This window comes from Oncorhynchus tshawytscha, linkage group LG19, assembly GCF_018296145.1.
Source record: "Oncorhynchus tshawytscha isolate Ot180627B linkage group LG19, Otsh_v2.0, whole genome shotgun sequence".
Taxonomy (NCBI): domain Eukaryota; kingdom Metazoa; phylum Chordata; class Actinopteri; order Salmoniformes; family Salmonidae; genus Oncorhynchus; species Oncorhynchus tshawytscha.
In genome coordinates this window covers 31,514,791-31,540,862 of record NC_056447.1, presented here as the reverse complement: position 1 = coordinate 31,540,862, position 26,072 = coordinate 31,514,791, and the positions used below count along the sequence as shown (strand labels likewise).

At 42.5% G+C, this 26,072-nt stretch overlaps 1 protein-coding gene across 9 annotated transcripts in view; it reads right to left on the bottom strand.

Annotated features, from left to right (window-relative positions):
- Positions 1-26,072, bottom strand: part of c2cd5 (C2 calcium dependent domain containing 5) — a 79,565-nt gene that overhangs the window by 36,669 nt on the left and 16,824 nt on the right. For all 9 annotated transcript variants that reach the window (XR_002948641.2, XM_024379594.2, XM_024379593.2 and 6 more), the window contains 2 exons: positions 21,525-21,613; positions 16,269-16,377 (listed from right to left, as the gene is read on the bottom strand). Coding sequence is in view for 8 of the 9 variants with exons in the window: in XM_024379594.2 (XP_024235362.1) it covers positions 16,269-16,377; positions 21,525-21,613 (198 nt within the window). In the remaining variant the exon portion in view is untranslated. The remainder of the gene's footprint in view (positions 1-16,268; positions 16,378-21,524; positions 21,614-26,072) is intronic.

The window sequence follows — 26,072 nt, the reverse complement described above, 5'->3', positions numbered from 1 at the left end:
TAAGCGCACCTGAATATAAACCGCACCAACTGATTTAAAAAAAATATATGTATTTTGTACATAAATAAGCCGCACATGTCTATAAGCCGCAGGTGCCTACCGGTACATTGAAACAAATTAACTTTACACAGCCTTTAAACGAAACACGGCTTGTAACAAAAATTAAACAGTAGCCTACCAATAAAGTCATTGGTCACTATCTTCCTCCTCCTGTGCACTGAAACCACTGAAGTCATCTCCTTCGGTGTCGGAATTGAGTAGCCTCAGAATTGCTTCATCCGATGTTGGATCGTTTTCATTGTCGCTCTCGTCACTTCCATCCGGAGGCAAATTCCCCGCTGAACTGCCCTCAACAACACGCAGCAGTCCAGCCTTTCGAAACCCGTTGATGATAGTGGATTTTTTGACAATGCTCCACGCTGTCAGGACCCACTGGCAGACTTGACCATAAGTTGCTCTTCGCATGCGGCCCGTTTTAGTGAAGGATTTCTCCCCACTTGTCATCCAAGCCTCCCACTGAACAAGGAGCGCCACCTTAAATGCACGATTTACACTGATGTCCAGTGGCTGCAAATATTTTGTTGTGCCCCCAGGAATCACAGCTGGAATTGAGTTTGTCCTCTTGATGGCTTCTTTCACAGAATCTGTTATGTGGGCCCTCATGCTGTCCAACACGAGCAATGCCTTGTTCTTGTGAAAGAATCCTCCCGGTCGCTTGCCGTAACACTCCGTATGCCATTCATGCATTAGGCCTTCCGTCATCCATCCTTTCTTGTTGACTTTCACAACAATTCCTCTCGGGAATTTTTCTTTTGGCATCATCATGCGTTTAAAAATCAACATCGGTGGAAGCTTTTCTCCCGATGCCGTGCAGCTCAGAACACAGGTGAAGTGCGTTTTTCTCCCGATGCCGTGCAGCTCAGAACACAGGTGAAGTGCGTTTTTCTCCTGATGCCGTGCAGCTCAGAACACAGGTGAAGTGCGTTTTTCTCCTGATGCCGTGCAGCTCAGAACACAGGTGAAGTACGTTTTTCTCCCGATGCCGTGCAGCTCAGAACACAGGTGAAGTGCGTTTTTCTCCTGATGCCGTGCAGCTCAGAACACAGGTGAAGTGCGTTTTTCTCCTGATGCCGTGCAGCTCAGAACACAGGTGAAGTGCGTTTTTCTCCTGATGCCGTGCAGCTCAGAACACAGGTGAAGTGCGTTTTCTCCTGATGCCGTGCAGCTCAGAACACAGGTGAAGTGTGTTTTTCTCCCGATGCCGTGCAGCTCAGAACACAGGTGAAGTGCGTTTTTCTCCCGATGCCGTGCAGCTCAGAACACAGGTGAAGTGTGTTTTTCTCCCGATGCCGTGCAGCTCAGAACACAAGTGAAGTGTGTTTTTCTCCCGATGCCGTGCAGCTCAGAACACAGGTGAAGTGCGTTTTCTCCTGATGCCGTGCAGCTCAGAACACAGGTGAAGTGTGTTTTTCTCCTGATGCCGTGCAGCTCAGAACACAGGTGAAGTGCGTTTTTCTCCCGATGCCGTGCAGCTCAGAACACAGGTGAAGTGCGTTTTCTCCTGATGCCGTGCAGCTCAGAACACAGGTGAAGTGCGTTTTTCTCCTGATGCCGTGCAGCTCAGAACACAGGTGAAGTGCGTTTTTCTCCTGATGCCGTGCAGCTCAGAACACAGGTGAAGTGTGTTTTTCTCCTGATGCCGTGCAGCTCAGAACACAGGTGAAGTGCGTTTTTCTCCTGATGCCGTGCAGCTCAGAACACAGGTGAAGTGTTTTTTCTCCTGATGCCGTGCAGCTCAGAACACAGGTGAAGTGTGTTTTTCTCCTGATGCCGTGCAGCTCAGAACACAGGTGAAGTACGTTTTTCTCCCGATGCCGTGCAGCTCAGAACACAGGTGAAGTGCGTTTTTCTCCCGATGCCGTGCAGCTCAGAACACAGGTGAAGTGCGTTTTTTCATGCCTAGTTGTTTTCAGCGTGACGGATGATTCGCCTTTCCTGTTGACAGTCCGAGTGAGAGGCAGGTCAAACGTCAGAGGAACCTCATCCATATTTATGATGTCGTGCGGGCCGATGGAATGCTCCTCTATCTTTGCATCAGTGAATTTGCGGAAGTTTGAAACTTTTTCCTCGTAGTCGGGAGGGAGCTGCTGACACAGATTCGTCCGTACCCTGATGGACAGGCCCTTACGTCTCATAAATCTTAGACACCACGATGGTCCACCTCTAAAATCCTCAAACTTCATTGCGGTGGCGATTGTTTTGGCTTTCAGTCGGATCTGCACAGTTGAAACACCTCTGCCGTCTGCTCTCTGTGTGTTGACCCAGTCTTCAAGCTCATTTTCTAGTTCGGGCCATCTGCTTTTCTTCCCTCTGAAAGCTTTTGTTGTCTTTTTGCACTGAGTCGGTTCCTCACGCTGCTGTTTCCAACGTCTTATCATTGACTCATTAAGGCCAAGCTCCCGTGCAACAGCTCTATTTCCTTTTCCAACAGCCAGATCGATCGCCTTCAACTTGAAAGCTGCGTCACATGTATTTCTCCGTGTCTTTGCCATGATGAGGGTGACAAAATGACTACCGTAATCAGAATGATGGGAAGTTTGAGCGCGCTCGATTTACGTCACATTATGTGACGGTGCTCAGTTTTTTGGCGGCATGAATCTTGTGAAAGCGGGAAAAATCCATAAATTAGCCGCGTCATTGTATAAACCACGAGGTTCAAAGCGTGGGAAAAAAGTAGCGGCTTATAGTCCGGAAATTACGGTAGGTATGTGTGTAGATGCCTGAGAAAAAAAATATTGAATCCATTTTGAATTCAGGCTGTAACACAACAAAATGTGTAATAAATCAAGGAGTACGAATAATTTCTGAAGGCACTGAATCTCTACAGTCTAAAAATTAGGCTAGGCCTAATGTTTTTCTACAGTACTGAGAGTTAAGGTGAAAATACTAGGGCTGTCAGAGTTTAATCAGTTAATTAAAGTTCACTTTTTGTGATTTTTGTGCACTCTTTTTTATCGTCTAGTGTTCAAAATACACTGAAATCATCCAATACATAAAATTACACGATTACAGTCATAGATTATGTTTTCATGTCTGAAATTGATTAACATAAGAATGTTCAACTTCTTTCACCCCCAAAAATGTTTGGGGATCTTTTTCCACAACTGTTCATTTCAGGTATACGCACCATCTAGCCTGCTGAATGGTCCTGGACCTCCACAGCTCTACATCCCAGAAGAGAGCCTGCAATAACTGTCTGATGAACCTTTCTCCTAACCATGTAACATCGAACACTACACCACAACAGACAGACAGAAAGCAGCTGCTCTCTGTGGAATGGGTGAAACTGCAATGACACACTGACAATCTTTTACTGGGTGTAAAGTCTGCATTCAAATCAGGAGTCTGACAGACACCTTCTCTTCCACTGCACTTCACCTCTTGTTCCAAAGCCACATCTACCGCTCCCACAATACTCAATAGTGTTTTCACGATGCCAGAATTTTTACTTTGATACCAATACCAGGTTTAGTATCACAATGTTTGATACCCTCATATTACTCAATACCACTGCAAAAAAAGAAGGCATATTAGCCAAAGTCACAAAATGAACAACTCAGTGACTGCTCTGGGCAACTTTTGAGTTCAATATCATTACATAGAAAACATTTTGCATCAACATTTTTCAAAGACAGCCATGTATGAATCACAATTGGACTTTTTACTAACCTAACTACATAATTTATTTTAACGATAAATCAAAACTGGGTAAATCAAGACAGCTACGTCTTGAGTGGTAGCGGAAGGCCTATCCACAATACAGGTGAATGCATATTCAATAGGAGTGTGTGCATGCATTACGTTATTGAGCTTGGCTGAGCGCGATATACACTGCTCAAAAAAATAAAGGGAACACTTAAACAACACAATGTAACTCCAAGTCAATCACACTTCTGTGAAATCAAACTGTCCACTTAGGAAGCAACACTGATTGACAATACATTTCACATGCTGTTGTGCAAATGGAATACACAACAGGTGGAAATTATAGGCAATTAGCAAGACACCCCCAATAAAGGAGTGGCTCTGCAGGTGGTAACCACAGACCACTTCTCAGTTCCTATGCTTCCTGCCTGATGTTTTGGTCACTTTTGAATGCTGGCGGTGCTTTCACTCTAGTGGTAGCATGAGACGGAGTCTACAACCCACACAAGTGGCTCAGGTAGTGCAGCTCATCCAGGATGGCACAACAATGCGAGCTGTGGCAAGAAGGTTTGCTGTGTCTGTCAGCGTAGTGTCCAGAGCATGGAGGCGCTACCAGGAGACAGGCCAGTACATCAGGAGACGTGGAGCAGGCCGTTGGAGGGCAACAACCCAGCAGCAGGACCGCTACCTCTGCCTTTGTGCAAGGAGGAGCAGGAGGAGCACTGCCAGAGCCCTGCAAAATGACCTCCAGCAGGCCACAAATGTGCATGTGTCTGCTCAAACGGTCAGAAACAGACTCCATGAGGGTGGTATGAGGGCCCGACGTCCACAGGTGGGGGTTGTGCTTACAGCCCAACACCGTGCAGGACGTTTGGCATTTGCCAGAGAACACCAAGATTGGCAAATTCGCCACTGGCGCCCTGTGCTCTTCACAGATGAAAGCAGGTTCACACTGAGCACATGTGACAGACGTGACAGACGTGACAGTCTGGAGACACCGTGGAGAACGTTCTGCTGCCTGCAACATCCTCCAGCATGACCGGTTTGGCAGTGGGTCAGTCATGGTGTGGGGTGGCATTTCTTTGGGGGGCCGCACAGCCCTCCATGTGCTCGCCAGAGGTAGCCTGACTGCCATTAGGTACCGAGATGAGATCCTCAGACCCCTTGTGAGACCATATGCTGGTGCGGTTGGCCCTGGGTTCCTCCTAATGCAAGACAATGCTAGACCTCATGTGGCTGGAGTGTGTCAGGCATTGACACAGGCATTGATGCTATGGATTGGCCTGCACGTTCCCCAGACCTGAATCCAATTGAGCACATCTGGGACATCATGTCTCGCTCCATCCACCAACACCACGTTGCACCACAGACTGTCCAGGAGTTGGCGGATGCTTTAGTCCAGGTCTGGGACGAGATCCCTCAGGAGACCATCCGCCACCTTATCAGGAGCATGCCCAGGCGTTGTAGGGAGGTCATACAGACACGTGGAGGCCACACACAATACTGAGCCTCATTTTGACTTGTTTTAAGGACATTACATCAAAGTTGGATCAGTCTGTAGTGTGGTTTTCCACTTTAATTTTGAGTGTGACTCCAAATCCAGACCTCCATGGGTTGATAAATTTGATTTCCATTGATAATTTTTGTGTGATTTTGTTGTCAGCACATTCAACTATGTAAAGAAAAAAGCATTAAATAATAATTTTTCATTCATTCAGATCTAGGATGTTATTTTAGTGTTCCCTTTATTTTTTTGAGCAGTGTACAACATCCGTGATTAGCATTTTGCCACGCTAGCAAGGTGTTGGAAAATGGTTTTTCATAAGTATGCATATTTTCCCCATTTTTTCCCTGCCTTCTCATCATTAAATCAAGTTAAGGAGGATATCGAAGCCTATGCAGCCTTAATGGAAAATGTTTAAGGTTTGAAATGAGAGATTAGAGAGTTTAATAGTCACATGTACAGGGTTGCAGATGTAATTACAGGGTTTGGTATAAATCTTGAGCTCCAACAATGAACAAAATTAAGTAAACCAATAATAATATATACATATTAACAACTGTGGCAATGATAAATGTCCATAGGGGGAGCAGTGGGCTGACTAGTGGTGGCTATTCAGCATGATGAATGTCCATTGGGGTGGGGGCAGGGTAAAAATGTCAGTTGAGGTGGGGGCGAGAAACAAACCGGTCCACCAGGGATATGAATGTATTGCCGGCTGCATACAATGCGTTTGGACGGTAAGATGAAATGACTCAATATCGCCATCTGCCGGACTTAAGCTACCTACAAAGCTGGAAGCTACCAGTATCTTCTTTCATTGTAAAGTGTTCTGGCCTGTATGGACATTGTTAACTACTGTTCACAAAACAGTTTCAACATTTCTACATGCCGTGTCGCATTAAGTGTGTTAACTTATGTGTAGCATGAATGGGGAGCTAACATAATGTAGCCGGTGCAAACTAAAATAAAGAGTCGGCTGAGCTGATAGACAGGCTTGATCCGTGAGACACAATTAACAGAAGAACCAAAAATAATTCTAGTATCAAACCATTTTTCATGATCTAGTATCGAAAAAGTACAGAGGTTTCGGCATACTGTGCAACACTAGTACTCAGACAAACAAGGCCCTAAAAAGCTCATCATCGGGCTGATTGGGCTGATTGCACCACCCTCTGGAGAGCCCTGCAGTTGTGGACGGTGCAATTGCCGTACCCTTCAACTATACCATGGAGGAAGTCCCACGGTCTGTGTGAAGGGACCACTTCAGGTAGTCAGTGATGTGCACGCTTTTGACCCTCTCCACTGTAGCCCCGTCGATGTGGTGGGGGTGCGCACTCTGCTGCCACCTGTAGTCCATGATCAGCTCCTTTGTTTTGTTGACATTGAAGGAGAAGTTATTTTTTCAGTGTGTGTGTTTGTGATTAGGGCTGTTGTGGTTACTGTATTACCTCTACACCGACGGTCATGAGTCAGGAAGGCAGTCAAATTCCATGTGACCGTTTAATCATGGTAATACGGCTTCTCCTATCTCTGATGCTGCTTATGGTCATTAGTAGCCTACCAAACTTTCTAACTGCCTGGTTGTTAAGGGAATTTTTATCAATAATGACTAATTATGTATACATTTCAATCAGGACTGACTAATCAGAATACTATTATGTTACTGTATATGTACTAATCAGAATACTATTATGTTACTGTGTATGTATGAATTTTCTTTTTCATCCTAGTACTGAATATAATGTGTGTAAATATAATCAAGAATTAGAACAATGACTGTCTGTTCCTTGGTAGAAATTAATGAACTATATCTCCAGACTGGCTAGAATGCTTATCTACACAGGCTGACCTTGGCTCTAGGCGAGGAGGGAAGGCTTGAGAACTATAGAGCCTTTCTACCAGTGTCAAGAAGAGATGGAACATTTAGAAAACGCTGACGTCATTTTCAGTTTATAACCTGTGGTAAAATGTGTAATGAGCAGTACTCTCGTGAATTAACATTGCTGGTTGACTTTAAGACTGGGCTCTGTCCATTTTATACAAATAAGGGTCATACAAATCCTTATGAATTGACAGTGTTTGATTTTAATTGGGTATTAAAACAGAGTTTAACTCCTGTAACACTGGTACTCAGCACTATTGTCCCTCTAATCACTCGGACATCAATGTAAATGTAATACAACACTTCATGAGAGCCCATGAACTCATGTTGAGCAACCTTTCTATAGGCTATGCAATTGCGCAAGAAAACAGAGTGATGGCCTCTAGTAAAAAGAGGAGGATCAGCTTTCTATAGGCTAGGCTACAATATTTTTTTCTCAACTTTCTTAATATTAACACATTACTTATATTTACAACAGGAGTATAGACTACCTGGCTGGTATGAAAATAAAACACAGCAAAAAGTGTCCTCCATTCATTATTTAAGTGCATAGATGAAATGTATAGCCCAACATCTAAATTAATAACGAAATTAGGCATATAGGAATACCTACTTCTTTGTTAACCGCTGAACCCAGCCGCATTTGCGCACTCCCTCAGATCGTTTGGAGAAAATATCCTTTCCATTTTATTCAGCTTTGTTCAATTGTATTCTTCATACCATAAACTAATGTGACGGAATTCAAAGCAAATCTTGTCTGCTAAATTAACTAGTGTAGCCCACCTAACATAAGGACAACTCAGAGTATGCTATGCTGTTCTTCTGAAATAGACTACATTTTTTTCATATCATGCTTCTTTAGATCTGTCTAAAATAATTAATGGATTTATTGTGAAGGTGTAGGCTATATTACATTGATTTATTAGACTTTTTTAAATGTACCAAAGGTCAGCATCAGTGGCTTGTATGCTGTGTGTGGAAGCCAGGAAATGCTGGAATGTGTTAATGTTATTTAACGGTAAATTACCGTGAGACCGACAGTCATTTGCTTGTAAATCACCGGTTGATGACATTTTGTGCCCTATTTGTGATGCTTAGCAAAACTAGTCTGAACATGTGAAATCTGCTCTTTTCTGGATGGAATAAATTGCGAGTGAGAAATATTAATCTGCCCGGCCTTGAGGTTATCATGGGTCCACCCCTACCTGAACGGGTACGGGCCCAAAATGTTAACTTTTCCCTCGGGTCAGGTCTTGTTTGATTGTCATCGGGTCTACGTAACTATAGCTGATAGACCCGAGTGAACCCGAATGGTAGAATCAACATTTTCATACCGTCCTTCTCTCATCCCGGGATTTACAGTATTACCGGCATAGCTAGTAGCTACCGAATGTAATTTTTGGTGAGTATGGACATTTACATGCGAAAGTGAACAAGAGAAATTGTCCAAATAAACAAAAGTTGGGATGCATGCTTTCCTGAAGGAAGAGCGGCATGTGTCCATGGAGTAGATGTGAAAAGAACCGAGGAGGAAAAAAAGCTAGTAGGAAGCACAGGGAAGAATTGGCAACTGAACAGATAACTCACCCAGAGCTCTTTTGACTTCTGGCAGAAAGTCAAAAGATATCTGATGGCAAACATTTAGTAGTGAATTGCATACAAGTGTAACTTCATCACCTTAAGTGCACTGCACAACAGAGACTTGCAGACAGATATAGAATACTATGGACTAACCATTAAAGGGATGCTTTGGGATTTTGGCAATGAGGCCCTTTATCTAATTCCCCAGAGTCAGCCGGAGTCATGGATACCATTTTAATGTCTCTGCATGCAGTTTGAAGGAAGCTGCTAACTAAGTGCTAACACTAGTGAAATTGCTAATCAAAAGTTACTGGAAGTCTATGGGTATATTCTAGCATGCTAGTAGATACCCATATACTTCCATTCTTTTGCAAACGCTAGTTATCATTGGCTCACAAAACTACCTCTAACTTCCTTCATACTAGACATGGAGATATAAAAATGGTATCCACAAGTTCATCTGACTCTGCGGAAGTAGATAAAGGGCCTCATTGCCAAAATCCAAAAAATAACTTTAATGTCTTGGGGATCTGTCCTTATTGTCCACAGCTGACTACTCATTCTCACCCATGTACCAAAGCAGGAAGGTCTCCATTGAAAGGTCACTACATATGAATATGTACAACCTTGTGTTATGCTGATAAGGTAAATGTCTCGAGGGTCTAGCCTTATTGTCTACAGCTGGACAGCCATTCTCACCCATGTACCATAGCAGGAAAGTCCAGATTGAAAGGCCACTACACATAACACGAGGTTAGGTAAATGTCTTAAGGGTCTAGCCTCCAAAAGATATACAACTAAATAAAATAACACAAGGATGAAGTGACTGTCATTATAGTACTCTTTATTGTGATTTGTAAAGTGTGAATAAGAAAACAGCTTAATCCAAAACAGAAAAACCAAGTGTGTAGCTCACATGAAATATTAAGTCATCAACCAGAGAAAAATAACATACAGTACATTCGGAAAGTATTCAGATCCTTTAAATTTTTCCACATTTTGTGACGTTACAGCCTTATTCTAAAATGGATTAAATACTTTCCCCCCCTAATCAATCTACACACAATACCCTGTAATGACAAAGCCAAACAGGTTTAGACATTTTTGCAAATGTATTAAAAATAAAAAACAGAAATACCTTATTTACATAAGTATTGCTATGAAACTCGAAATGTATCACCAGGTACATCCTGTTTCCATTGATCGTCCTTGATCAGCATTGAAGGTCCCCGAGAACCCAATGGCCTCCAATATTCTAAAATGGAATAAATTTGGAACCACCAAGACTCGTTCTAGAGCTGGCCGCGTGGCCAAACTGAGTAATTGGGAGAGAAGGGCCTTGGTCAGGGAGGTTACCAAGAACCCAATGGTCACTGACAGAGCTCTAGAGTTCCTCTGTGGAGATAGGAGAACCTTCCAGAAGGACAACCATCTCTGCAGCATTCCACCAAACAGGCCTTTAAGGTAGAGTGGCCAGACGGATGCCACTCCTCAGTAAAAGGCACATGACAGCCGGCTTGGAGTTTGCCAAAAGGCACCTAAAAGACTCTCATACCATGAGAAACAAGATTCTCTGGTCTGATGAAACCAAGATTGAACTACTTGGCCTGAATGCCAAGCGTCACATCTGGAGGAAACCTGACACCAACCCTACGGTGAAGCATGGTGGTGGCAGCATCATGCTGTGGGGATGTTTTCAGCGGCAGAGACTGGGAGACTAGTCAGGATTAAGGCAAAGCTGAACGGAGCAAAGTACAGAGAGATCCTTGATGAAAACCTGCTCCAGAGCGCTCAGGACCTCAGATTGGGGCGAAGGTTCACCTTCCAATAGGACAATAACCCTAAGCACACAGCAAAGACAACACAGGAGTGGCTTTGGGACAAGTCTCTGAATGTCCTTGAGTGGCCCAGCCAGAACCCTGACTTGAAACCGATCTAACATCTCTTGAGAGACCTGAAAATCGCTATGCAGCGACGATCCCCATCCAACCTGATAGAGCTTGAGAAGATCTGCACAGAAGAATAGGAGAAGCGCCCCAAATACAGGTGTGCCAAGCTTGTTGCATCATACCCAAGAAGACTCGAGGCTGTAATTGCTGCCCAAGGCACTTCAACAAAGTACTGAGTAAAAGGTCTGAATACTTATGTAAATGTATGTTTCAATTTTATTTTTTAAATACATTTGCAAAAATGTCTAAAAATCTGTTTTGCTTTGTCATTATGGGGTAGTCTGTGTAGATTGATGAGAAAAAACAAAATTTCAATCAATTTTAGAATAAGACTAACGTAACAAAATGTGGAAATAGTCAAGGAGTCTAAATACTTTCCAGAATGCACTGTATTTACAAAGAAATATGGGAGATTGGAAATTATGACAATTACATTGATGGAAGCCACAATCTATCTGCAATATTAAAGCTGATCTACCCCTTAAAAAAACACACAAATAACTAGAGGGAGTCCGACTGCAATTGATTTGATTGTGCCGACTGGGTCAGACTTGCAGTGCTGTGTTAAAGAAAATTACAGCGAGTAACTGTGACTAGCACATAGTGTTGCTGAAGCTGCAACATAATTATAGCCATTTCTTTCATAAAAGTTCATGTTACTGAAATGTATCATTTGTTTAGAAAGAAAAAACAAACATTCCCCATATCCCTCAACCCTTGCTCTCTTTATGTGACACATGTATGCTTCGCATGCACTTGACCAATAGGGCCTGACCTATAGCATATCATATTCACAAAAATAAATTGCTTATAACAAACTCTGAACACCATGACACATGACAGCAAAATGAATGCAGAGGACATGATAAACTCTAAACCGGGGAATGTTTACTGGTTGCACGGGAGGTAAAGGGGAAGTCAGATGTGTGGAATAAATTTGACTAATTACAGAAAATATCAAATATAAAAAAAGAATGGATGGAGCAAGCTCTGCGTGCATATTAGGCCTGTGTGCCAAACAGGCGCTGTTAGATTACAATATAATTTCTGACCTTCTGGAACAATGTAAACACAAAATACATTATAAGCGTACCAGAGAATAGGATGTAACGTTTAGTTTTTTTGTAAAGCCTTTATTACAGCAAAGACTAAATAGTTACATTCATTTGTGAATGCAATTTCTGAAATGGAACGGTTTAGGTCTATTTATTGTTTACGTTAATTATTCAATGGCTGCGTTATTTTAAAACTAAAATGCTTGATTGCATTTCACATCATCAATGACTCGTATGCTGCGTGATGACATTAACTAATGAATGATTGATTGATACAGTAGCCTATATAAGTATTGAAATACAGACCTAAATTAGTTAAGGGATTAAGACTAAACAGGATGTGCTCTTAGGCCAACAGCTCGGTGGTGGTTATAAAAGGCTGCCATACTAAACCTACTAATGATAACGACATTACTTACTATATTGATGATCATAATAATAACAGTAATAATAACAATAAGGAGATCAAGAGAAAATTAGGGTTATTATTATAAATACAATCTCTGACAATTTGGAACAGTGTAAACAATACTATATAAATTATAAATAATACCAGAGGCTGGTCTAACAAAAAAAGTGTAAAGTCTTTATTACAGCAGAGCAAAGATTAAAAACAGCAGAATATGTGAAATTGTTGCGCGAGTCTTGGTTCTCACTGGATTAGTAGGCTATCAACCAAACACTAAAACAGGCAACAGAAACAGGATCTGTCTTATTTCTGTAGATATATATGGATATGGAATCCAGGCACATTTAACAGTTAGGCTATTGATTATACACCTAATTCAGTTGGGTTTCCTCTCTCCTCACTTTTCATAGACAGTTACTGTCATAACTCTGCTGCAGCCTCCGCCTCATTTTTCTCAACACCAATATGCTGGTTAACTTTGCTATTATGCACATAGCAACATGGTCTAGGAAAAGGCATCAATTCAACAGCCACTGTGTTTCAGAACCGCGGACAGCGACCACTATCCAATGCAGGAGAAAGCGCATGTTATAAAATCACATTTTAATTTGTGTTGCACCATTCACCATGCCCCCCCACGGGACAGTTGAGCTAACGTGCACTAATGTGATTAGCATGACGTTTTAAGTAACAAGAACATTTCTCAGGACATAGATGTATCTGATATGGGCAGAAATCTTGAATTCTTGTTAATCTGCACTGCCTAATTTAGAGTAGCTATTACAGTGAAAGAATACAATGCTATTGTTTGAGGAGAGTGCACAGTTATGAACTTGAACATCTACTAATAAACCAATTAGGCACATTTGGGCAGTCTTGATACAACATTTTGAACAGGAACACAATGATTCATTGGATCAGTCTAAAACCTTGCACATACACTGCTGCCATCTACCAGCCAAAATCTTAATTGTGCATAAACTGGAATAATAGTGTGGCGTTTCTCTGGCATTTCAAAGATGGTACATCTTTTTCTCCTTTGTAATAATCTTTTACCAGATCTAATGTGTTATATTCTATTACATTAATTTCACAATTCCAAACTTTAAAGTGTTTCCTTTCAAATGGTATCAATAATATGCATATCATTGCTTCAGGTTCTGAGCTACATGCAGTTAGATTTGGGTAAGTCATTTTAGGTGAAAATTGAAAGGAAAAAAAGGTCAGATCCTTAAGAGGACTGATGGACTGTGCCACTACAATGGCCTCCACAATGGATCAGTCCAATCAGAAAGGCACGAATCAGACAGGTGTCTTGTACACCATGATTATAATTACTATTTTGCTACTGCTCGACTAAAAGAAGTCTCGGTCAACCAACAGCCTATTGACCAAACAATCGACCAGTCGACTAAATGGGGTCCGCCCTAATGTAGTGTCACATGTATTTAGCGCATCTTACCTGGATATGGTCGTATCAGATTTACCCTCAGAGGGGAATGCCTCGTCTCCCACAAAGACATATGGGCTCGGTGTTTGGGTCCCTGGCAAGCACTCTGGCCTTGGTAGCGGTAGTAGGGAACCGGAGTTGCTTTGTGAGAAGATTCCCGCATCTCCCTTCCAACCATATGAGCCCACGTCGATCATGGTGAAGCGGTACCTTGCGTCGCAGACTGCCATTAGGATCAATGAGAAAAAAGCCCTTGTAGTTGTAGTACTCGCTGGCTGAGTTTGCTGGAGCTTGGACCCGAATGTCTTCCGTCGACAGCTCCTGCACAAAATTGATAATTCCAACACCGCTGAAGCAAGTTGTCAAATCTGGCAACAGACATCCGAAAGTACTGAAAATGTATTTCCTCGTCAATGCTTTGAATAGGTTCAACAAGAGACATGTATTCTCCATCGTCCATTCTTATAGTGTTCAGTGGATTAACTTCTTGCCATTTTCTCAGTCTTTCTTTTTCTCCTCCTGAGTAGTAAGAGCAGTTTAAACTCTTGCTGTTCAAGCAATTGCAATTCCTGAGACATGTTAGCTACTACTTCTGTGGCAAAAAAATTGCATTGAAAAGCATAGAACACCAGACTAGCCAGACATTCAGCTAAGCTAATATTTGTAAACACAAAGGCATAGAACACCGGATGAGAAAGTTCAAATGTCGTCACTAGCTACGAGGCTTGGGCTGTCACGCCCTGACCATAGAGAGCCCTCGGGGTTCTCTATGGTGTAATAGGTCAGAGCTTGACTAGGGGCGTTTTCTAGTTATTATAGTTCTGTTGGTATGCAGCTGAATATCGTTGCCTCTAATTGGGGAGCATACTTAGTATGTCCCTTTTCCCACCTGCGTTATGGGATATTGTTTTGTTTAGTGCCTATGTGCGCTACGTACTGCACGTTCGTATATCTTTGTTTTGTTTTTTGGAAGTTTCACTAGTAATAAAATGTGGAACACTACTCACGCTGCGCCTTGATCCACTTATTTACAACGAACGTGACATTAGCAATATACAGTTTATACTGGGGTATTTCAAAATAACGACGATATGATTTATAATACTATTTTTTTTTAAATATAATATTATTATTATTTTGTTTTTTCCCCGTGCTACATCACTGCTTATAAACTAACTATAAGTTAAGTATAACTATAAGAAACCTAAGATGTGTCAAATAAATGATATCCTGCTCAGTGCTCCAGTTATGCATTTGGTTTGCTAACTTTATAGCTAAGTTGCTAGATGTCAAGATCAAGCTTCTTGGTTACAGCAGAGACATTCAATCCCCTCCTGGATGAAAATCCCTGTTGCCTAAATCGTTTTGTGCATCTCCCAAAAAATGTATAGTGCCCCTTGTGTGCACTTCCGCTTATACCATACACGCCGGTATGGTACAGAAACGGTATGACAGTTATGAACATCAGGATACAGCATATCCCTACTAGCTAGAGTCAAAGAGAGCCACGGACCCTCTTGCTTGGTAAACTACCCTGGCTCTCCAAGCCCCATAGTCGATATACACTACACAAGGTCGACTTCCTCTCTATGTGGAACGCAACGTCTGTGTGGAATAAAGTGCGCACTGCCCATAAAAAAACCTGCCTCCGCCCCCTTGCACATGCATGCAAGTCCATCAACGGAGTGAAGCTTGTAGACACCTTAAGGCTTTGGAGTACAGACCACATCAGGTCAGAGCCTCCTTCAGCCCAAAAGACCAACACACGACACAGCCAAGCCACAGCACACCCCAGCCATGCACTACAAAACCTCAATACCAGGGGACAGCAAACACCACACACAGCACAGAGAGGAAGCTACTACACACACACACACACACAAGCTAGCAGATCCAAGTCCCCATAACCACAGATCTAGGATCAGATTAACCCACCCATAATCCTAAACATTAGGAGGATGAAAATATAAATCGGACCCAGTATCAGTGACCCGGGCGTCGGGCCATTAACCGAAAGGTCGCTGGTTCAAATCCCGGAGCTGGCAAGGTGGAAAAATCTGCCGTTCTGCCCTTGAGCAAGGCAGTTAACCCAGAACAAGAACTGCTCCCTGGGCACTGACGACGTGAATGTCGATTAAGGTAGCCCCCCGCACCTCTGATTCAGAGGGGTTGGGTTAAATGTGGAAGACACATTTCGGTGGAATGCATTCAGTTGTGCAATTGACTAGGTATTCCCTTTCCTTTCCCAGTTGTTAGGTCTTAGCAGTTCCCAACAGGGCAGGATAGGGCTGAAGGCCTAATGTGAACCTCTCTTTCTTTGGAACATGGTGGGACAGGCTTCAGGAAGCAACTGTAGAACGATTCACCTGCTGTAAACATGGGCTGTAGGCTATTCCCAGTAGACACTTTGGGAGAAGGGTGTAGAATCGGGGGGGTAATGGACCAATAATGTATATAAATCTTTGGTGCTAGCACACACAGAATAGGATCAATGATATAGCTACATCGCTAATATTTATAAACTCTAGCAGACTAACACACTGATCCCACTGTGTGCGTTACCCCTCTAGCCATTTATTGATCCTTAATACAGATGATCCCATTGAGTTTAAACATCTCTTTAACAAGAGTGATCGGTCATGTCATAATCTAACTAGCAACATGGATTACAACCTGTAATACACGTTGCTGTGTTCTCCAATAGCTGGGACCGTGCGGTTGTAGGGAACTCACCAGGGTTGTGTATGCGGTCAAGCAGCTTGACCGAGCGGGCGCTGACCACTCCCCCGATGTGAACCAGGAAGCCGGGGGGAAAACAAGTCAACGTGAAGAAGGGGAACTCCTGAAAATACACAGGGTCAGAAAAAAGTCTGGTTAAGGGTCAAAGATGTCTCCGTGAACTCTGGTTACCATGGAAACAGTAGCATTAAGGATTTTGCGCTCAACCCTATCCTCATGTTACAAAAAGATGCAGGGTTGTAAGGGCATAAGACAGAAGATAAAAACGCACACTGACTGAAAGTAGTATTAACATATGTCATTAATTTAGTAGCAGCAGCAGAGTAATCTGCTAAATGAGTTAGTGTTGGTTCATCTCTTCTACCTCAGATACACAACTAGACAGATGACAGGCAGACAGAGTATACAACAGGCCTCAAGTCAAGGTCTGGAGGTCTGCAGTACTGCTGGTTAGCTTTTTGTCCCTGCTAGATAGTTCAGTTAATTGATTATCACTGAGTTCTGAACCAGTCCCTGATTAGAAGGGGAAGGATGAAAACTAACATCACTGGATTTGAATAACCCTGGTATACCGTTTATACAATAACAGCATACAAGTAATACAATGCAGAGTTTAATTGAAAATGTCATTGTGTGACAGAGTCAGCCTCCTGCTGTGACGGTCAATAGTCAACCCAGGTGTGAAGTGTGATCCAGGACAGGTGTCATCCAGATGAGGGGGTAGTGAGTGGAACGGCATTTCCCCATGCAGAGTGAGGCTGTGTGTTTCAGCCATGCCAATGTTATGCATACAAACTGCTACAGCATACTGGTCTAGACCAGCAATTTCCCAACCTGAGTGATTGTGACATCGCCATGGTAACGGAGTGGATCGTGCTGGTCACCATCGATCAGGGGACTAAGGCTGCATCTCAACTATCTACCTTCTCTCTATCTGCACTGGTGACAAATGACAGAACTGGACAGGTAAAAGCATATTGCTAGTAGGTATCCTCCATGATGCTTCTTTCTGTCCTGTGTTAACAGATCAGTACAGATGGAGAAGATTAAGTCACTGTAGAATTTTGAGAAACAGCCCAACTTTAGCAATCTCACTAGGATAAAGACCACCTCCATTCCTGTCATTATTGAAAGAGATCATGCTACATCACATCTCAAAATAGGGCTACTTAATGTTAGATCCCTTACTTCAAAGGCAATTATAGTCAATGAACTAATCACTGATCATAATATTGATGTGATTGGCCTGACTGAAACATGGCTTAAGCCTGATGAATTTACTGTGTTAAATGAGGCCCCACCTCCTGGCTACACTAGTGACCATATCCCCCGTGCATCCCGCAAAGGCGGAGGTGTTGCTAACATTTATGATAGCAAATTTCAATTTACAAAAAAAAAGACGTTTTCATCTTTTGAGCTTCTAGTCATGAAATCTATGCAGCCTACTCAATCACTTTTTATAGCTACTGTTTACAGGCCTCCTGGGCCATATACAGCGTTTCTCACTGAGTTCCCTGAATTCCTATCGGACCTTGTAGTCATAGCAGATAATATTCAAATCTTTGGTGACTTTAATATTCACATGGAAAAGTCCACAGACCCACTCAAAGGCTTTCGGAGCCATCATCGACTCAGTGGGTTTTGTCCAACATGTCTCTGGACTCACTCACTGTCACAGTCATACGCTGGACCTAGTTTTGTCCCATGGAATAAATGTTGTGGATCTTAATGTTTTTCCTCATAATCCTGGACTATCGGACCACTATTTTATTACGTTTGCAATTGCAACAAATAATCTGCTCAAACCCCAACCAAGGAACGTCAAAAGTCGTGCTATAAATTCACAGACAACACAAAGATTCCTTGATGTCCTTCCAGATTCCCTCTGTCTACCCAAGGATGCCAGAGGACAAAAATCAGTTAACCACCTAACTGAGGAACTCAATTTAACCTTGCACAATATCCTAGATGCAGTTGCACCCCTAAAAACTAAAAACATTTCTCATAAGAAACTAGCTCCCTGGTACACAGAAAATACCCGAGCTCTGAAGCAAGCTTCCAGAAAATTGGAACGGAAATGGCACCACACCAAACTGGAAGTCTTCCGACTAGCTTGGAAAGACAGTACCGTGCAGTACCGTAGAGCCCTTACTGCTGCTCGATCATCCTATTTTTCTAACTTAATTGAGGGAAATAAGAACAATCCAAAATTCCTTTTTGATACTGTCGCAAAGCTAACTAAAAAGCAGCATTCCCCAAGAGAGGATGACTCACTTTAGCAGTGATAAATTCATGAACTTCTTTGAGGAAAAGATTATGATTATTACAAAGCAAATTACAGACTCCTCTTTAAATCTGCGTATTCCTTTAAAGCTCAGTTGTCCTGAGTCTGCACAACTCTCCCAGGACTTAGGATCAAAGGAGACGCTCAAGTGTTTTAGGACTATATCTCTTGACACAATGATGAAAATAATCATGGCCTCTAAACCTTCAAGCTGCATACTGGACCCTATTCCAACTAAACTACTGAAAGAGCTGCTTCCTGTGCTTGGCCCTCCTATGTTGAACATAATAAACGGCTCTCTATCCACCGGATGTGTACCAAACTCACTAAAAGTGGCAGTAATAAAGCCTCTCTTGAAAAAGCCAAACCTTGACCCAGAAAATATAAAAAACTATTGGCCTATATCGAATCTTCCATTCCTCTCAAAAATTTTAGAAAAGGCTGTTGCGCAGCAACTTACTGCCTTCCTGAAGACAAACAATGTATACGTAATGCTTCAGTCTGGTTTTAGACCCCATCATAGCACTGAGACGGCACTTGTGAAGGTGGTAAATGACATTTTAATGGCATCGGACCGAGGCTCTGCATCTGTCCTCGTGCTCCTAGACCTTAGTGCTGCTTTTGATACCATCGATCACCACATTCTTTTGGAGAGATTGGAAACCCAAATTGGTCTACACGTACAAGTTCTGGCCTGGTTTAGATCTTATCAGTTTGTCAGTTATCAGTTTGTCTCTGTGAATGGCTTGTCCTCTGACAAATCAACTGTAAATTTCGGTGTTCCTCAAGGTTCCGTTTTAGGACCACTATTGTTTTCACTATATATTTTACCTCTTGGGGATGTTATTCGAAAACATAATGTTAACATTCACTGCTATGCGGATGACACACAGCTGTACATTTCAATGAAACATGGTGAAGCCCCAAAATTGCCCTTGCTAGAAGCATGTGTTTCAGACATAAGGAAGTGGATGGCTGCAAACTTTCTACTTTTCAACTCGGACAAAACAGAGATGCTTGTTCTAGGTCCCAAGAAACAAAGAGATCTTCTGTTGAATCTGACAATTAATCTTAATGGTTGTACAGTCGTCTCAAATAAAACTGTGAAGGACCTCGGCGTTACTCTGGACCCTGATCTCTCTTTTGAAGAACATATCAAGACCATTTCAAGGACAGCTTTTTTCCATCTACGTAACATTGCAAAAATCAGAAACTTTCTGTCCAAAAATGATGCAGAAAAATTATTCCATGCTTTTATCACTTCTAGGTTGGACTACTGCAATGCTCTACTTTCCGGCTACCCGGATAAAGCACTAAATAAACTTCAGTTGGTGCTAAATACAGCTGCTAGAATCCTGACTAGAACCAAAAAATTTGATCATATTACTCCAGTGCTAGCCTCTCTACACTGGCTTCCTGTCAAAGCAAGGGCTGATTTCAAGGTTTTTACTGCTAACCTACAAAGCATTACATGGGCTTGCTCCTACCTATCTCTCTGATTTGGTCCTGCCGTACATACCTACACGTACGCTACGGTCACAAGACGCAGGCCTCCTAATTGTCCCTAGAATTTCTAAGCAAACAGCTGGAGGCAGGGCTTTCTCCTATAGAGCTCCATTTTTATGGAACGGTCTGCCTACCCATGTCAGAGACGCAAGCTCGGTCTCAACCTTAAAGTCTTTACTGAAGACTCATCTCTTCAGTGGGTCATATGATTGAGTGTAGTCTGGCCCAGGAGTGGGAAGGTGAACGGAAAGGCTCTGGAGCAACGAACCGCCCTTGCTGTCTCTGCCTGGCCGGTTCCCCTCTTTCCACTGGGATTCTCTGCCTCTAACCCTATTACAGGGGCTGAGTCACTGGCTTACTGGGGCTCTCTCATGCCGTCCCTGGAAGGGGTGCGTCACCTGAGTGGGTTGATTCACTGTTGTGGTCATCCTGTCTGGGTTGGCGCCCCCCCTTGGGTTGTGCCATGGCGGAGATATTTGTGGGCTATACTCGGCCTTGTCTCAGGATGGTAAGTTGGTGGTTGAAGATCTCTCTCTAGTGGTGTGGGGGCTGTGCTTTGGCAGAGTGGGTGGGGTTATATCCTTCCTGTTTGGCCCTGTCCGGGGGTGTCCTCGGATGGGGCCACAGTGTCTCCTGACCCCTCCTGTCTCAGCCTCCAGTATTTATGCTGCAGTAGTTTGTGTCGGGGGGCTAGGGTCAGTTTGTTATATGTGGAGTACCTCTCCTGTCCTATTCGGTGTCCTGTGTGAATCTAAGTGTGCGTTCTCTAATCCTCCCTTTCTCTCTCTCTCGCTCTCTCTCGGAGGACCTGAGCCCTAGGACCATGCCCCAGGACTACCTGACATAATGACTCCTTGCTGTCCCCAGTCCACCTGGCCGTGCTGCTGCTCCAGTTTCAACTGTTCTGCCTTATTATTATTCGACCATGCTGGTCATTTATGAACATTTGAACATCTTGGCCATGTTCTGTTATAATCTCCACCCGGCACAGCCAGAAGAGGACTGGCCACCCCACATAGCCTGGTTCCTCTGTTTCTTCCTAGGTTTTGGCCTTTCTAAGGAGTTTTTCCTAGCCACCGTGCTTCTACACCTGCATTGCTTGCTGTTTGGGGTTTTAGGCTGGGTTTCTGTACAGCACTTTGAGATATCAGCTGATGTACGAAGGGCTATATAAATACATTTGATTTGATTTGAACTCAAGAGTAGAACCCATGAGCAGAACCCAGACAGGTAAGACAGGTTTGATAGAAGCATCCAGAACAGTGAGTGTGTGTGAAAGACGGACATACCCTGGTGTTTACAAATATACCAGAGGATGAGGCTCCCTGAGAGGAAGGAGTGGTCAAGAACATGGAGAAAGAGAACATTCACTCTTACATAATCATACTTCAACCTCACACTTCACATTTACCCTTTCACACAGCACAATGCCGTACGGTGTGTGCGGTGTGTGCGCGTACCCTCTGTTCCAATGCTGATTGGGCCTGCTGCCGGAGGAGGGTCTTCAGAGGCCCTGCCTCTTTCCCAACGCTGATCCCACTCCCCATCCCTGATAGGATTAGAGAACAACACTTCACCAATCACATCGCTTCATTACAGACCGCAGGCATTCCTCAAAAACCATAGGAAATAAGTAAGTACCCTTGCCAGGCCTTGGCTTGTGTGAGCCGGAACGCCACGACAACCATGCAAATCCCATATTAATCGTATCCCTTAGACTTCTCGGCTAAGATCTACAAAAATATGAATGCAACATGCTAAGTGTTGGTCCCATGTTTTATACGCTGAAATAAAAGATCCCAGAAATGTTCCATATGCACAAAAAGCTTATTTCTCTCAAATTCTGTGTACACATTTGTGTACATTCCTGTTAGTGAGCATTTCTCCTTTGCCAAGATAATGCATCCACCTGACAGGTATGGCATATCAAGAAGCTGATTTAACAGCATGATCATTACACAGGTGCACCTCATGCTAGGGACAATAAAAGGCCACTACAATGTGCAGTTTTGTCAAACAATGCCATAAGTTGAGGGAGTGTGCAATTGGCATGCTGACTGCAGGAATGTCCAACAGAGCTGTTGCCAGATAATTTCTCTACCACAAGCCTCCAATGTTGTTTTAAAGAATTTGGCAATACGTCTAACCGGCCTCAAAACCACACCATCCCAGGACCTCCACATTCTGCTTCTTCACCTGCAGGATCATCTGAAACCAGCCACCCGGATGATGATGAGCTGATGAAACTGTGGGTTTGTGCAAACAAAGAATTTCTGCCACAGGGAAGCTCATCTGTGTGCTCATTGTCCTCACCAGGGTCTTGGCGTCATAACTGACTTCAGTATGCTCACCTTCTATGGCCACTGGCACGCTGGAGAAGTTTGCTCTTCACGGATGAATCCCGGGTTCAACTGTATCAGACAGCGTGTATGGCGTTGTGTGGCCGGAGCATTTTGCTGATGTCAATGTGAACAGAGTGCCCCATGGTGGCGGTGGAGTTATGGTATGGGCAGGCATAAGCTATGGACAATGAACACAATTACATTTTATCGATGTCAATTTGAATGCACAGAGATACCGTGATAAGATCTGGAGGCCCATTGTCGTGCCATTCATCCACCGTCATTACCTCGTTTCAGCATGATAATGCACGCCCAATGTCACAAGGATCTGTACACAATTCCTGGAAGCTGAAAAAGTCCCAGTTCTTCCATGGCCTGCATACTCACGAGACATGTCACCCATCCATTGAGCATGTTTGGGATGATCACACCAAATACGGACAGGTTTTCTGATCCACTCCCCTATTTTTTTTAAAGGTATCTATATTCCCAGTCATGTGAAATCCATAGATTAATCCAATTAATTTATTTATTTAAATTGACTGATTTCCTCAGATGAACTGTAACTCAGTAAAATCTTTGAAATTGTTGCATTTATGGCCTCCTGGGTGGCGCAGTGGTTAAGGGCAGCTGTGCCACCAGAGACTCTGGGTTCGCACACAGGCTCTGTCGTAACCGGCCGCGACCGGGAGGTCCGTGGGGCAACGCACAATTGGCATAGCGTCGTCCGGGTTAGGGAGGGTTTGGCCGGTAGGGATATCCTTGTCTCATCGCGCACCGGCGGGTCGGGCGCAGTGCACGCTAACCAAGGTTGCCAGGTGCACGGTGTTTCCTCCGACACATTGGTGCGGCTGGCTTCCGGGTTTGATGCGCGCTGTGTTAAGAAGCAGTGTGGCTTGATTGGGTTGTGTATCAGAGGACGCATGACTTTCAACCTTCGTCTCTCCCGAGCCCGTACGGGAGTTGTAGCGATGAGACAAGATAGTAGCTACTAAAAACAATTGGATAACACGAAATTGGGGAGAAAAAAAGGGGGTAAATAAAATAAATTGTTGCATTTATATTTTTGTTCAGTGTACATTGTAATTACCACATATTTGTTAATGACAACATTCCCATAGATCTACCTGTGAGGATAGAGTCCAAATAGCTTTATTATCCCCTCTGTACACTACTCTACCTGCCACTGGCCTGGCCTGGGAGGCTGCAGACTATGCCACCTTATAGACTCATAAAACAGTGTTGGGATCTGGACATGCCTTAAACCACACATTGAGGTGGAAAAATGGACAGGGGAAGGTGGTCACTCCAAGGCAGTCAGTATGAGGCCCAGATACCAGCAGGGATGGACAGTTTACCCAAGGCTAAGTGGGGTATGGTCAAGTAGGGCTAAGCTGGTTTGGAAAACGTGTGCAAATATATTGCTTTCAGAAAGTATTAAGACCCCTTGACCTTATTCTATAATGGATTAAAACTTTTTTTTTTACCCTCATCACACTACCCCGCAATGACAAAGCAAAAACAGGTGTTGAGAAATGTTTGCAAATGTATTAAAAATTAAAAATAAACTGATATCACATTTACATAAGTATTCAGATACCACAGCAAAATCTACATATATAGTATTCTGTTGGTGGCAAAAATGTTATAAAATAATTTTAATTGAAAAATCAACTGTTGTTTTTTTGTACCAGTTCATAAACCATGTGTCATGGAATCGGTACATCGAAAATATCATCCCAAATTGCCCTCAAATTAATCTGGTATATTTTTCTATTTATGCCAATTCCTTTCAGCCAATTTGTGTCTTTAATATATGTCAGGAAAAAAATTCCCTACGTTCTCCCTTTTCTCCTCCATTTTTGTGGTAATGCTGTAATCAGCTGGTTGTAAATTTGGATTTAGCCGATATTCCAATAGATTTTCGATAGCTGCATATGTGACATGAGTCCTCCGTTTCTATTCATAATATCATTAAAAATAAATAAAGGTATTATGTTTATTATCCATAAAGAATGTATATTTTTATTAAATCAGTATATTTTAGTTTAACCATAACATTTGTTCTATCTTCTCTGGAGGATAAAACAGAAATTGTAACCAGCATTGCATGGCCTGTTCAAGAAAGGGCTATACCTAAAACAAAAATGTAATTTTCAATCAGTCATTAATGAGAAGTTGTAATCTAATTGTTTACTCTATGTGTAACTCTGTGTTGTCTGTTCACACTGCTATGCTTTATCTTGGCCAGGTCGCAATTGTAAATGAGAACTTGTTCTCAACTGGCCTACCTGGTTAAATAAAGGTGAAATAAATTCAATTTAAAAAATATTAAGGAAAAAAAAAGGCAATTTTTGAACAATGGATTAGCCTTTCTTAATAATCTACTGGAGAACCGATTTAGATTTAACTAAAACTTATGTATGAGTGAAGCTTTTAGTGAGAGGTTTAAACCTTTAATATGTAATAGTTTTAGCTCCCCAAACTCATATTCATTACATAAATAGGCATGTTTAATTTTGTCTGAATTATCATTCCAAAAAAAAATTGAATTTAAATATTTTTTGCTCATATAATTTTAAAAACTAGTCATCTGGAGTATTAAGTACAGTTGAAGTCGGAAGTTTACAATCACTTAGGTTGGAGTCATTAAAACGAGTTTTTCAACCACTCCACAAATCTCTTGTTAACAAACTATAGTTTTGGCAAGTCGGTTAGGACATCTACTTGGTGAATGACAAGTAATTTTCCCAACAATTGTTTAGACATATTATTTTACTGTATTACAATTCTAGTGGGTCAGAAGTTTACATACACTAAGTGTGCTGTGCCTTTAAACAGCTTGGAAAATTCCAGAAAAGGTTGTCATGGCTTTAGAAGCTTCTGACATAATTTGAGTTAATTGGAGGTGTACCTGTGGATGTATTTCAAGTCCTACCTTCAAACTCAGTGCCTCTTTGCTTGACATCATGTGAAAATCAAAAGAAAATCAGCCAAGACCTCAGAAAAAAATTGCAGACCTCCACAAGTCTGGTTCATCCTTGGGAGCAATTTCCAAACGCCTGAAAGTACCACGTTCATCTGTACAAATAATAGTATGCAACTATAAACACCATGGGACCACGCAGCCGTCACACCGCTCAGTAAGGAGACGCGTTCTGTCTCCTAGAGATGAACATACTTTGATACGAAAAGTGCAAATCAATCAAAGTTGTGGCAAAATGGCTTAAGGACAACAAAGTCAAGGTATTGGAATGGCCATGACAAAGCCCTGACCTCAATCCTATAGAAAATGTGTGGGCAGAACTGAAAAAGCATGTGCGAGCAAGGAGGCCTACAAACCTGACTCAAAATTCACCCAACCTATTGTGGGAAGCTTGTGAAAGGCTACCCGAAACGTTTGACCCCAAGTTAAACAATTTAAAGGCAATGCTACCAAATACTAATTGAGTGTATGTAAACTTCTGACCCACTGGGAATGTGATTTAAGAAATAAAAGTACAAATAAATCATTCTTTCTACTATTATTCTGACATTTCACATTCTTAAAATAAAGTGGTGATCCTAACTGAAATAAGACAGGACATTTTTACTAAGATTAAATGTCAGGAATTGTGAAAAACTGAGTTTAAATGTATTTGGCTAAGGTGTATGTAAGCTTCAGAC